Here is a 14,456-nt window from a genome sequence, read left to right as displayed (position 1 = left end):
ACCAATCAGAACAGTGCTGACAAAGGGAGTGGCTGGCATTGGGAAAACAGTCTTAACACAGAAGTTCACCCTCGACTGGGCTGAAGACAAAGCCAACCAGGACATCCAGTTCATATTTCCATTCACTTTCAGAGAGCTGAATGTGCTGAAAGAGGAAAAGTTCAGCTTGGTGGAACTTGTTCATCACTTCTTTACTGAAATCAAAGAAGCAGGAATCTGCAGCTTTGAAGACTTCCAGGTTGTCTTCATCTTTGATGGTCTGGATGAGTGTCGACCTCCTCTGAACTTCCACAAAACTACAATCCTAACTGACCCTTGCAAGTCCACCTCAGTGGATGTATTGCTGGTAAACCTCATCAGGGGGAACCTGCTTCCTTCTGCTCGCCTCTGGATAACCACACGACCTGCAGCAGCCAGTCAGATCCCTCATGACTATATTGGCATGGTGACAGAGGTCAGAGGATTTGCTGACCCACAGAAGGAGGAGTACTTCAGGAAGAGATTCAGAGATGAGGAGCAGGCCAGCACGATCATATCCCACATCAAGACATCACGAAGTCTCCACATCATGTGCCACATCCCAGTCTTCTGCTGGATCACTGCTACAGTTCTGGAGGATGTGCTGAAAACCAGAAAGGAAGTAGAGCTGCCCAAGAGCCTGACTGAGATGTACATCCACTTCCTGGTGGTTCAGGCCAAAGTGAAAAAGGTCAAGTATGATGATGGAACTGAGACAGATCCACACTGGAGTCCAGAGAGCAGGAAGATGATTGAGTCTCTGGGAAAACTGGCTTTTGATCAGCTGCAGAAAGGAAACCTGATCTTCTATGAATCCGACCTGACAGAGTGTGGCATCGATATCAGAGCAGCCTCAGTGTACTCAGGAGTGTTCACACAGATCTTTAAAGAGGAGAGAGGGCTGTACCAGAATAAAGTGTTCTGCTTTGTCCACCTGAGCGTTCAGGAATTTCTGGCTGCAGTTCATGTCCATCTGACCTTCATCAACTCTGGAGTCAATCTGCTGGATGAAAAAAAATCTCACTTATTTAGAGTCTTTCAAATAAAATCCAAATTAAATTTATTCTACCAGAATGCTGTGAAAAGGGCCTTACAGAGTCCAAATGGACACCTGGACTTGTTTCTCCGTTTCCTCCTGGGTCTTTCATTGCAGACCAATCAAAGTCTTCTACAAGGTCTGCTGACACAGGCAGAAAGTAACACACAGACCAATCAGGAAACAGTCCAGTACATCAAGAAGAAGATCTGTAGCAATCTGTCTACAGAGAAAAGGATCAATCTGTTCTACTGTCTGAATGAACTGAATGATAGTTCTCTAGTGGAGGAGATCCAACAGTCCCTGAGATCAGGAAGTCTCTCTACAGATAAACTGTCTCCTGCTCAGTGGTCAGCTCTGGTCTTCATCTTACTGTCATCAGAAAAAGATTTGGATGTGTTTGACTTGAAAAAATACTCTGCTTCAGAGGAGGCTCTTCTGAGGCTCCTACCAGTGGTCAAAGCTTCCAACAAAGCTCTGTAAGTAAATATGTGTCCATCCCTTTATTTGGAAACAATGAATTGAGTCATTGATTTCTTTGATCAGATGTCACTCTACTCTGAGCCTCTCCTGGATGGCTGAACTCCTCACCCTATATCTAAGGGAGAGGTCAGCTACCCTTCAGAGGAAGCTTATTTCCGACGCTTGTATCCGTGATGTCGTTCTTTCAGTCACTACCCACAACTCATGACCATAGGTGAGGGTAGGGACGTAGATAGACCAGTAAATTGAGAGCTTCACTTTTACACTCAGCTCTCTCTTCACCACGATGGACTGGTACAGTGTCCACATCACTGGCATTTTTTCTTGACTAATTGAATATATTAACTGATTTAATTTGTCGAATGGATAATTTTAATTGTTATTTGTTTGGTTTTGTTTGTTGATGTGTTTGTTTTCAGGCTGACTCACTGTAACCTCTCAGAGAGAGGTTGTAACGCTCTGTCCTCAGTTCTCAGCTCCCAGACCTGCAGTATGAGAGAGCTGGACCTGAGTAACAACAACCTAGAGGATTCAGGAGTGAAGCTTCTGTCTTCTGGACTGGAAAGTCCAAACTGTACACTGAATACTCTGAGGTCAGACCAAACAGTATTTTTGTTTTCGTCAATTTAGCCAAAAAAGTAAAGTTAACGTTAAAGTTACGTTAACCCATGTGTTGTAATCTATGTAAGACATTAATTACTGGGAAAAAAAACAAATAAAAATCTCAACTGAATATTGTTAAATCTTTTAATGAGGCCTCACTGCATACTTGCTCTACTTCCACACCAGTATTTGTTTCCATGTTTGTCTGTTGTTTTACAGACTGACTCACTGTAACGTCTCAGAGAAAAGTTTTGAAGCTCTGTTCTCAGTCCTCAGCTCCCCGTCCTCTCCTATGAGAGAGCTTGACGTGAGTAACAACAATCTGCTGGATTTAGGAGTGAAACTTCTTTCTTCTGGACTGCAGAGTCCACATTGTACATTGAATACACTGAGGTGAGATCAAGTGAGATTTTCAACAACTGACTTAATTACCTGATTAAAAATTTAAGCCTCAAAAAATTGGATTAAACTTGTCAAATCTAATAACTCCTCACTGAACCCTCATACTTCAATAACAATATTTCTTTTGTTTGACTTTTTTTTCCCCCAGGATGAGTCAGTGTAACCTCTCAGAGAGAAACTGTGAAGCTCTGTCCTCACTTATCGGCTCCCAGTCATCTAATCTGAGAGAGCTGGACTTGAATAACAATGACCTGCAGGATTCAGGAGTAAAGATTCTGTCTGTTGGAGTCAAGAGTCCACATAGTGAACTGGAAACTCTCAGGTCAGGATTTAAATTTGTTCACTGATTATTATGTCAATCTGAATTATATTACTGTATAAGAATAGAACAGAATAAAATAGCACTTTATTGTCATTGTACATAGAGCGAAAACTGTGGGTGCTCCACACCAACTGTGTCAGAATAAAATTTAAATAGCAGACACTAGGTATAAATAGTAAAACTGGAAAAATATATACAAACATGGGGAGAAAAATACAAAACAAAAGGAATATATACAAAAATAAGAGAATCGCACACATTGGAGAACAAGATAGTTGCAAGGTGGTGAGTGGTAGTGCAAAGAAGACAGCTAAGCTTTATAGAATTGTCAAGGGATCTTTTATACATCTTTGGATGTGTTTTTTGATTCTTAATTATTGTCTAAAGAGTTGGAATTGTTGGTGCTCATCCTTGACCTGTTTAGACCATGATTTCTCTAGTGCGTTTTGTCCTCCACATTAGCTATGTGTTTAGTGAGCGTTTCATGTTCTCTCGTTTACATCTAGACATGAGTTCCTTTGTCACCACTGTCTTTGTTTCTATTTCATCTTTTCTTTGCTTCTTTTAGTGTTTCATTGTAAATTGTTTTTTGTTCATTTTCACAACCACTAAAGCTGTTCCTTTAAGTTATTTGCTTCGTCTCTGAGTCCTGTATTTGGGTCCTACCCCTGCCTTTGGGTGGGTGGATGTGTGGTGGAACTGCTTGTAGCCCAAAACAGCTGCTATGATTGTAGAGGTCTTGAAATATTCCTTCCTGCCAAGACTCTTAAGAATGTGCCATAGAGTTTGGTACTCATGCTTTGATGCTGGTCTAGAGGCCTGCCACCACTCAGTTCTATCACTCTTCCTTTTCTGCATTCATTTTTTGACACAGCTATTGGCTCAGCTGTTCATCTTGTTCACAATTGACCAGCATCAATTTTTCGGTTCGGCCACTAAGTCCAGGCATTCATCTGAGTGGTCAGTTAAAGGGGCTTGGTGCTTTCCAGTATGGTATACAGTGCAACAATGACAGTGGGTTTTGCAAAAGACTGAACATTGTGCAAAAAATAATTTAATGTTTGAAGGCATGTATGTGTGTGTCAGTCCAGTCACTCAGTGTTCAGGAATCTGACAGCTTGGGGAAGAAACAGTTTCACAGTCTGGCAGTGAGGGCCTGAATGATCTGGTACCTCTTACCAGAAGGCAGCAGGGTGAAGAGTGTGTGTAAGGAGTGCATGGGGTCTTCCACATGCACTGAGTGTGTGTGATGGAGGGAAGAGATGATCCAATGATCTTCTCAACTGTTCTCACTATCCGTTTTAGGGTATTGCAATCCGATACGGTGCAGTTACCATACCAGTGCAGCTGCTCAGGGCGCTCTTGTTAGTCCCTCTGTAGAAGGTGGGAGATGAGCTTTTCTCAGCATCCGGAGGAAGTAGAGACGCTGTTGGGTCTTCTCAGTTATGAAGCTGGTGTTGAGGGACCAGGAGACATTCTCTGCCAGATGGACACCAAGGAATTTAGTGCTCTTGATGACCTCCACAGAGGATCCATCGATGTTAAGCGATGGATCCTCTGTGATGGATCTCTGTGTGCTCTCCTGAAGTCAACAATCACCTCTTTTGTTTTGTCCACGTTCAGAGACAGGTTGTTGACTCTACATCAGTCCGTTAGCTGTTTCACCTCATCTCTGTATGCTGAAACATCGCTCTTGCTGATGAGACCCACCACATTCGTGTCATCGTTGAACTTGATGTGGTTCAAACTGTGCATTGCTGTACAGTCATGAGTCAGCAGAGTGAACAGCAGTGGGCTGAGCACACAGCCCTGAGGGGCTCCAGTTATCAGTGTGGTGGTGTTGGAGATGCTGTTACCAGTCTGGACTGTCTGAGGTTCCAGAGCCAGATATAGGGTGGTAGCAATGGCATCATCTGTTGAGGGTGATAGGCAAACTGGAGTGGGAACAGTGTGGGTGGCAGCCAGGTCTTAATGTGCCTCATGACAAACCTCTCGATGGGTGATGGGTGTGAGTGCAATGGGAATAGTCACTGAGGCATGACACTGAGGATTTCTTTGGTCGGTTGGACCAACAGCAGTGCTCAGGGAGAGTTTGTATGCAAGGTTGCCTTTTACTTTAACTGGCCTATTAGAATATTATTTGTTGAATGTGAACACTGTGCTTCTCCTAGTTTTTTCTGTTCTTTCAGGTTTGGAAGATCAAGAACAAAACAATTACAGAGGGTCTTGTTAATTCATTTAGGGGTCCTAAAGGAACCCTTTTGAGGGCGGGGGTGTTACGCCCCTCTGCAGCCACTAATGTGTTTGCAGTGGCAGTGAAACAGTGTTCAGCTGTTGCTAACTGACCATACCTGGTGAGGTGTGGATAAAGGCATACCCGAGGCAGGCTTTTGGGAAGGCACACCAGTCTTTGCCTTGGTGGTATCAGCTATTTTAGCTAGCTTATTATATAATTTAAAATAAAACCTCTTCTCTGTGAAATTCTGGTGTTAGTCTCCACATTTATGTTGCGGCTTTTGAGCTGAATCGTAACATAAATACAAAAATAAGTTTTCCCAATGTGGCTGAAAATACTATTTAACATGCAGCCTTACATGGTGACCTCATTGTACACATAAAACAACATCTATAACCTGACTCAAACATTTACACAAGTGTAAATGACAAAATGCAGTAGCAAAAAAAGTAGACACACAGCAGCAGGCTTCTCTTCATCCCCATTTAGCACAAGTGAAAGACAGATGTATGGGGTGGTATAACTGATAAATAAGAATAGAATAGAATAGAATAGAATAGCTTTTTATTGTCACTGTTACAAGAACAGTGAAAGGCAGTTTGGCATCTCTCCATGTGTGTGAAGTACACAATAGCGTAAGTATTTACACAATGACAAATTTACATTTACACAAGAAAGATATGTACAAGTTATACATACACCTGCAAACATACACGCACATACATACATATATGTATATATACATATTTGCATCCGTACATGCATACACACACATATTTCCACATACACGCTTACATCTATATACATACACATACATGCCATCTAACTAGCAGGTGCATTGAGAGGTGCAGTGTGATCAGTGATATTGCACATTGAGTGTGTGGCGGGGGGATGATATTGCACATTGAGTGGGGGTGGGGGGTGGGGGGTGCTGTTGGAACTATACTAAATAATGTTATAATAAATACAGTTTAAAGAGGTAGGGGTGTTGTTTGCATTGAAGTATAAACAGAAATACGATTTATAAATAAGGTGTAATGTCCATGAGTGTTGGCAGTGCAGTTATCCTCCAATCAGGGTGGAGGTAGGGCATGTTTGACAGCCTGTGGGTAAAAACTTCTGTTTACATTACTAGTTTCCTCATTCAAAGGAATTAAAAAGCATTTTTGAATTTTGAAATTAAGAGTTAATATTTAGTGAAGCAAAATACACCAAATTGAAACTTATGATTCAGTATAGGGAGTGCAAGTGTGGAGTCCATGCAACTCCCACCAACCCCCACGCATGCAACATGCTTACTAGTGGTGTCCCACTGATTAATGCCCCACGACAACAGCAACACGTGGCACCTTAGTATTACAAAAATTAAATTGAAATAAAAATTATAAATAAAATAAATAAAATGCAGTTTTGAAAAAGTTCACTGCAACTCACTCAGTACATTAAATCTCAACTACAAAAACAGAATTGGTCCTAGCACTGAACCCTGTGGTACTCAATAATTAACTTTTGTGTGTGAAAATTTTTTTGAGATAAAAGGAAGATTGGAGATTGGGTCAAGAGATAACATTTTAAGTAAAGGTTTAACTTCTGCCAGCTTGAAGGCCTGTGGTACATAGACAATTATTAGAGATAGGTTGATCATATTTGAGATCGAAGCATTAATTAATGGTGGTAATTCTTTGAGCAGTTTTGTAGTAATGAGGTCTAAAAGACACGTTGATGGTTTGGAGAAAGTAATTATTGAAGTTAACTTAGAAAGATCAATTGGAGAGAACGTTTGTAAATGAATATGGTACTGAAAGTAGATGTAGATAATGTTACATCTGTGACATAATTTAACTATTTTTTTCTCTAATGGTTAAAATTTTATTTGTAAAGAAGTTCATGAAGTCATTACTAGTTAACAATAAAGGAATGGTTGGCTCAACAGAGCTCTGACTTTTTGTCAGCCTGGCTACAATGCTGAAAAGGAACCTAGGGTTGTTCTTATTTTCTTCAGTCAGTGATGAATAGCAAGATATTCTAGATTCATGGAGAAGGTTTTTTTTATTTTATTTTTATAAAGCGGCAGACTATTTTTCCAGGCTAAATGATGATCTTCTTTGTGAGTGAGGTGCCATTTCCTCTCCAGCTTAACTTTAAGGTGCATATTTTAGAGTTATACAAGGAAGTTAAGTACTTTTGATTTGAGGCTCTGATGTGTGTATGGGGTGAAGGAGTAAAATTATTAACAAGATAATCGACCTCTGTCGGAGGAGTGTTCAGGTAGCTGCTCTGCTCTGTGTTGGTACAGGGCACCGAAGACAAAAACAGTGGAGAGGATTATATCCTTAAACTTCGTTAAGGCACTTTCAGAAAGTCATCCACTGTGAAGAAATCTACTCCCCACTGTTGTGTAATCAATTATTGTAAATTTAAATGTTATCAGGAAATGATCAGACAGGAGAGGGTTTTCAGGAAACACTGTTAAATGTTCAGTTTCGATGCCATATGTTTAGCATCTACATCGATGTTAAAATCACCCACAATAATTATTTTATCTGAGCTGAGCACTAAATCAGATAAAAAGTCTGAGAAATCAGACACAAACTCTGTGTAAGGCCCAGGTGGATGATAGATGATAACAAATAAGAGTGTTTTTTGACTTTTGCAGCTGGGCTGGACAAGGCTAAGCATCAGGCTTTCAAATGAATTAAAAGTCTGTCTTGGTCTTTGGTTGACTGATAGGCTGGTGTGGAAAATTGCTGCCAGGCAGCCTCCTCAGCCTGTGCTTCGAGGTTTCTGATAATTAGATTGACTCGGGTGTGTTGATTCATTTAAACTAACATAATCACCCTGCTGTAACCAGATTTCTGTAAGGCAAAGTAAATTGATTTGCTGATCAATTATTAACTCATATACTAACAGAGACTTGAAAGAGAGACACCTAATGTCTAATAATCCACATTTCAGTGTTTTACTCTTTGGTGCAATTAGGGATCACATGTTGTTCTTTCTGTGCGATATTTTATGTTTAAATTATTTTCGGGAGCTCTAAGATGGTGGGGTTTTGGGGGGATAACAGGAGGAGAGAAGCTGTAGAGATGTGTGCAAGACTGCAGCTCTGGTTCCTCATCCTAACTCTGGATAGTCACGTTTTGGGGGGTTTAATAAATGTTGTCAAATTTCTTAAAAAAGAGAGCTGCCGAATCCAAGGTGGGATGGAAGCTGTCTCTCCTAACAAGATCAGGTTTCTGCCAGAAAGTTTCCCAAACATATATGAGGCCACATTGTTTTTGGACACCACTCAGACAGCCAGCAATTTAAGGAAAACATTTGGCTAAACATGTCACTCCTGGTCTGATTGGAGAGAGGACCAGAAGTAAAAATATTTCTTTTTTATTCTTGTCTGCTGCTGAGTCTCGAAAACAAAGGTTTCCTAGTTGGTAAGAAAATAAAAATTAGTTACAGAGAGGCTGAGGGGTAGAGCAGATTTGAAAGTGGTTGACACAGTTTAACATCACATTTCCTGAGTTAGCTTCCAGCTAACAAGCAAGCCAGCTGCACTACAGCTGCAAGCGGTGACCACATTTTTATAACAAGAGCATCGGACATTCAGACTGGTTTTCTTTCTGGGTAAAGATGTTTTCTCACGTTGATCCTTCACGGTGATGCTTCCATCCACTACTGGATTCAAATCTCCATCATCATCTCCATCAGCCCTCACAATATATGATCTCATCAGCTTCATGTTCAGGAGCCTGGATGGACAGCAATCCTTTAAATGGATTATTATGGGACATTGAGAGCTTAAGTAAAAGAAAACTCAGAAATGAATGACTGTGTTTAATGATCCATTACATTTTATATTGTGAAATCCAGCTTTGTTCAGAGCAATAATGTTCTTTTTTGTTTGTTTGGTTGATTTTGTTTGTCTGTTTTAAAATATTTTTCATCATTATTTTTTCAGACTGAATTTCTGTGACTTGTCAGAGAGAAGCTGTGAAGCTCTGTCCACAGTTCTAAGCTCCCAGTCTTCTAGTCTGAGAGAGCTGGACCTAGGTAACAATGACCTGCAGGATTCAGGAGTGAAACTGCTGTCTGCTGGATTAAAGAGTCCACACAGTGAACTGGAAACTCTGAGGTCAGGACTGAAACTTTTTCACTAACGTTAATTGAAAATGTGATATTTATGTTATTGTATAAACAGCTAACCTTTATAGAACTGTCTACTGATTTTTTTTTTTTTTATTTAGCTTTGGCTGGATTATTAGACTTAGATTTATTTATCTAAAACAAATTCATAGTAAAAAAAATTTCATGTTTTTTTTTGTTAAATGAAAATTTCATATACTTATCACAAAGCATTGTTAAGAACAACTGATCTCCAGATTTAGATCTAAAATTAAAGGTAAGCTGTCATAGAAATGTCTTGATCTAAATATTTTCTTCTGGAGGTTATACTGATGTTGTTTGACTTTTTTCATTTGCAATGAAATATCCAGAATTTTAAATTTTTCTAGGGTATTTATTTAATGTCGACTTCTCAAAATGAAAAAAAGATGACTACCTTTAAGACAAGCTTCAAAATGCATTTTTTAAAATAAAGCTTATAGTTAAAGCTGGATCACATGATCCCAAACCTTCCCCTGTCATACGCTCAGGCTGTTTATGGACTTCCCTTGATAATCAGAACATTTCTTCTCCACTCATTCCTGATGCTTTTATATGTCACGATTGCATGTCCTTAACTTTTGTCTTCTTTCTCCTTAGTTTGTGATTTGTTCTTTTGTCACTGTATTCAACTCTTCTCTGTGTTTGATAGCATGAGCTTTCTCTCTAATATTGTTGGGTGCTATACACTCTTAAAAAACTTGAGATGACTGTTGTTGTCTGCTGGGAAATGTCACTTATAAATAAACTTAAATTAAATTGAATGGATGTAAATAGATAGAAGTTATTGTATCTGAAAAAAAAGACAATTATTTTTAACAGATGGATTGTTGCGTTGTGTGTCTGCAGTCTGTCAGGCTGTCTGATCACAGAGGAAGGCTGTACTTACCTGGTTTCAGCTCTGAGCTCCAACCCCTCCCATCTGAGAGAGCTGGACCTGAGCTACAATCATCCAGGAGAATCAGGGTTGAGGCAATTGTCAGCTGGACTGAAGGATCCACACTGGAGACTGGACACTCTCAGGTATGGAGAGAATGACTGTCGAGAAAGAACTTCTCCAGGACATGCTGTATATGTCTCAGTATACTTAACAGTGCAGCTTAATCTCTGTATAGCGACACCTAGGATATATTTACCCAAGCTTAATACAAATACGGGAAGCAGAAGAAACTGTTAGCCCACCTTTAAAAAGAGAAAAAAAATTATACCCAAAGATGAAAGCTTTATAATCAGAGTTGTGGTAAAGCTAACAACTACATGGCTTGTTGTCTGTAAATTTAAAGTCTATCAGAAATGCATTTCTAGTGCTTTTCATAGACAATGTGCTTTGAAAGGCCAATACACATTATAAAATAATGAACTGAAAGCAATGGAAAAATAAATACATTTAGAGGTAACCCCGGTGGAAGATAGAGAGGCAGGAAGAAAGTGAGAAAAAGGTGCATTTATTGGTCCAAATGCAAAACTCAAAAAATTAGGAAACACAACGTCCATAAAACAGAAATCCAAAGCAGGCACAGGAAAAGAGGACAGTATATACACTGGGAACTATCTGCAAACAAGAGGCAGGTGGGAGCAAAGCACAGGTGCGGACAGTGAGGGAGTGTTTGGTTGGTTACAGAGGAGCTTATTGGATGTTTACCATGGTTACATGAGCTCAGAAAGCAGAGTCACTGAATGGAGAGTTGTGTCACCGGAGGTTCAGAATGCAGGATCGTTACGTGGTTAATGCAGACTTCAGATAGTTCCTGAAGCGCTGATTGGAATATATGAACATAGGAAGACAGCGCTGTGTTTTTAGGTCATTACTAGTCAATAAATGTATTGATCTACAATTGTTTTTATACCATAGTGAAGTGTATGTAGTTAAATCTTTGTATATATTGTTACGAAATCAGTTTCACCCCGGTTCTTTTTATTCCTCGGGCATCCAGAGACAGCACCGGACTCAGTAGTCATTTCACAAAACCTTTATTCATCTTTATTCATCTTCAGTTAAGCATGCATCTTCTAGAAGGGAAGACGTGCAAGGCCCGTGTCCCTCTGTAGATCTTCTACTCCTTTGTTTGTTACAGTCAGCTTTATAGAAGCAACCCCATCATAAAACCCCCATCGTGTGTTGAAAACTCTGTGTTTGTGTGTGTATGTGCGAGCAAGTGAGTGCCTGTGTGTGCGTGTACCCGCGTGTATGTGTGAGTGCACGTGAGTGTGCATGTAGGTGTGTTTATGTGAGTGCACGTGAGTGAGTGTGCATGTAGGTGTGTTTATGTGAGTGCACGTGAGTGAGTGTGCATGTGGGTGTGTGAGTGTAACAGTCAAAGCACTGTGTGTGTGTGTGTGTGTCTCTGTATCTGTGACTTCCTGCTGGTCATAAAAGTAATCTCCTCACCCAAGCTACACCAAATTCCTTTACACAACATAGAAAACAGAGTTAACATATTACAAACACTGAGACCCCCACTCTGCATCCACTGGGCCATGGGCCTCTTGTTGTCTTACATTTACAGATAAGGTGGAGAGTCTCCTGCAAACCTACTTCTAAGTTATAACAATTATGACCGTTTATTAGATTCAGGTTAAAGCATCAGGAACCCCCAACTGTAGCTTCCTGTCTCCTTTTATGACAGCAGACCCCCAGTGTCAATAAATTCCTTTCCCTCTAAACAATTACACACACTCTCAGGCCTACAGCTAAGCCAGACTGAAACACAGACAAATCCTTCCTTATTCCTCTGATCTAAACAAATTTAACACATCATATTATAATAATTATTTTCTTGTACTCACAATATAAATCAAATATTCAAGGATCAGTGTTACCTGCCTTCTTCACATATATATTTGTATTACCACAGTCAGAGATGCTGCTGTGTTTCATTTGATTATTTTTTAACATTGTATCCTAACCAACAGCAGTCACACTTCAATATTTATTGTTCTAATTCGATGGAATAGAATAAATATTGTAACATGAATGATTTTCTACTTCCTAATTTGTCTTCATTGAGTTGTCAGTAATGTGACAATAACTGGAAGTAATTTTAATGACAAATAAATTTTCAGACTTTCAGAGGACAGAAGGAGACTGACAGGTGACTCTCAGTGTTGTCACAATGTCACAATTCAGTGCACTAAGCGTGTTTGCAGAGGAAAAACACTGGTCCCTTAATAGTTTCAACATGAAATATTCAAAAACAAATATATGGTCCACTGTTTGTGTGACAGAGGCGGAAATTTCTCTGTGTGCATGTGGAGAAATCTGCTGTTAAATCAGACCATGAACAGGTTTCATGTGGAATTAAAACACATGAAAACAATGCTGCACTCACTCAGAGGTCAGAGGTTGAGTACAGTAACCAAGCTGACACCAAGAGGAGAAAAACAACTGGCAGCAAAGGCAGGAAGGTGTCATTTTCAGCTAAACGGAAGAGGAATATAAAGATAATGAAGGTTTGATCACAGTTTGAATCAGTCATATTTCATTCAATACATTGGTGTACTGACAGATCCAGGATCAGTCCAATTCATCAGCACTTTGATCCACGTATGGATTGACATGTATTTGTGAAAATGTTGAACTGTTCCTTTATCAGTGTCTAACAGTATGTGTATGTAATGTCCATGTGTGCATGCTGAAAGAGACTGTGCTGGTCTGACCCCCCTCCTCCTTTCAGGGTGGAGCCTGCTGGAGTCCGATGGTTGACACCAGGTCTGAGGAAGTGTAAGTGTGTTTTTAATGTGATTCATGAAAACAAAGCATCACACATTCAACCATCTTCAAACTGTCACATCACTCATTCACATCTCTGATGTCAGGAGTCATCATCAAAGTGTCAATCAATGATCAATAACTGCAGCTGGATTGTGTTTGTTCTCTCACTCAGATTCCTGTCAACTCACAATCGACACAAACACAGTAAACACAAACCTCAAACTGTCTGACAACAACAGGAAGATGACACATATGGAGAAGGTTCAGCCATATCCTGATCATCCAGACAGATTTGACATTCATCCTCAGTTGCTGTGTAGTAATGGTCTGAGTGGTCGCTGTTACTGGGAGGTCGAGTGGAAAGGAAACATTTCTATATCAGTGAGTTACAGAGGAATCAGAAGGAAAGGAGACAGTTATGATTGTGTGTTTGGAAAAAATGATCAGTCCTGGAGTCTGATTTGTTATAAGGATGGTCCTCGGTCTGTTAGGTACAATAACATACACACATGCATCTCCTCCTCCTCCTCCTCCCCCTCTGTCTCTAACAGAGTAGCAGTGTATGTGGACTGTCCTGCTGGCACTCTGTCCTTCTACAGAGTCTCCTCTGACACTCTGATCCACCTCCACACCTTCAACACCACATTCACTGAACCTCTTTATCCTGGATTTGGACTCTGGACTACTTTAAAGGGATTAGAAATCCAGTATGGTGCCTCAGTGTGTCTGTGCTGAGTTGAGTGTAAAGAGTGTCCTCCTGTTAGAGAAACACTCTAACATTTGTCTGTCTGTTTCACTCAGAAACACATTTTCAGATTCATGGATCCCATCAGTTGATGTTTTAAACTGTTCTAAATGAATGAAAGGAATTTGGTAATTGACATTACATTTGTATTGATGTATAATTTTTATAAGCTGTTTCATTGTTATGCCTTCAACTCTGAATTTTATAAAACTCTGCATCCAAAACAAAGAGAAAGTGATGACAGATGTGTTTATGTTCACAAAGGAAAATTAGCCCCAAAAACGCCTTTTAAACAACCTTCTGTATTTTGGAGCATAGATCGCTCAGTTTACAAAGTGATTTTTGATGTCAGTCTGTTTTTTGTGATGACACGTCAATAATTTCTATCATATTTTGCTGTTTCTATTTGAATGAGAGCTTTTTAAAAAGACCATTGTATGGGGGTCTCTTTTACATCCATAGCAGAATAGAACCATTAAGTCTTGTCACTGTTTGTTTGTTTCACTTTATTAAAGACACACATGGGTCCTCAACCTCATTCCATCATTGTATGCTACAATGAGTTTTTGTATATTGTCTTCTCTGTAGGTCTTGTACAAATGAGGAGTGTACATTGGAGTGCAGAAGGCTTTGAAAAGTCCAACCTTCACTGGAGCAGTGCCCATACCAAACTTACGGCTCAACATGTTATCTTGTGCATACACTATAGGTGACATTGTCTATAAATGTCCATATCATCAAACA

At 39.8% G+C, this 14,456-nt stretch overlaps 1 protein-coding gene across 1 annotated transcript; it reads left to right on the top strand.

Annotated features, from left to right (window-relative positions):
• Window positions 1–19: 19 nt before the first annotated feature.
• Window positions 20–14,250, top strand: LOC120436381 (protein NLRC3-like; the record flags this gene model as incomplete). The annotated part of the gene is made up of 9 exons (XM_039607324.1): window positions 20–1,533; window positions 1,957–2,130; window positions 2,360–2,533; window positions 2,691–2,864; window positions 9,053–9,226; window positions 10,105–10,278; window positions 12,930–12,976; window positions 13,140–13,348; window positions 13,519–14,250. Coding segments are annotated over 9 exons (2,700 nt in total), but the record flags the coding sequence as incomplete, so codon positions are not given.
• Window positions 14,251–14,456: the final 206 nt, after the last annotated feature.

Source organism: Oreochromis aureus, linkage group 23 (assembly GCF_013358895.1).
Source record: "Oreochromis aureus strain Israel breed Guangdong linkage group 23, ZZ_aureus, whole genome shotgun sequence".
Lineage (NCBI taxonomy): Eukaryota > Metazoa > Chordata > Actinopteri > Cichliformes > Cichlidae > Oreochromis > Oreochromis aureus.
This window is presented reverse-complemented; position numbering and strand designations above follow the sequence as displayed.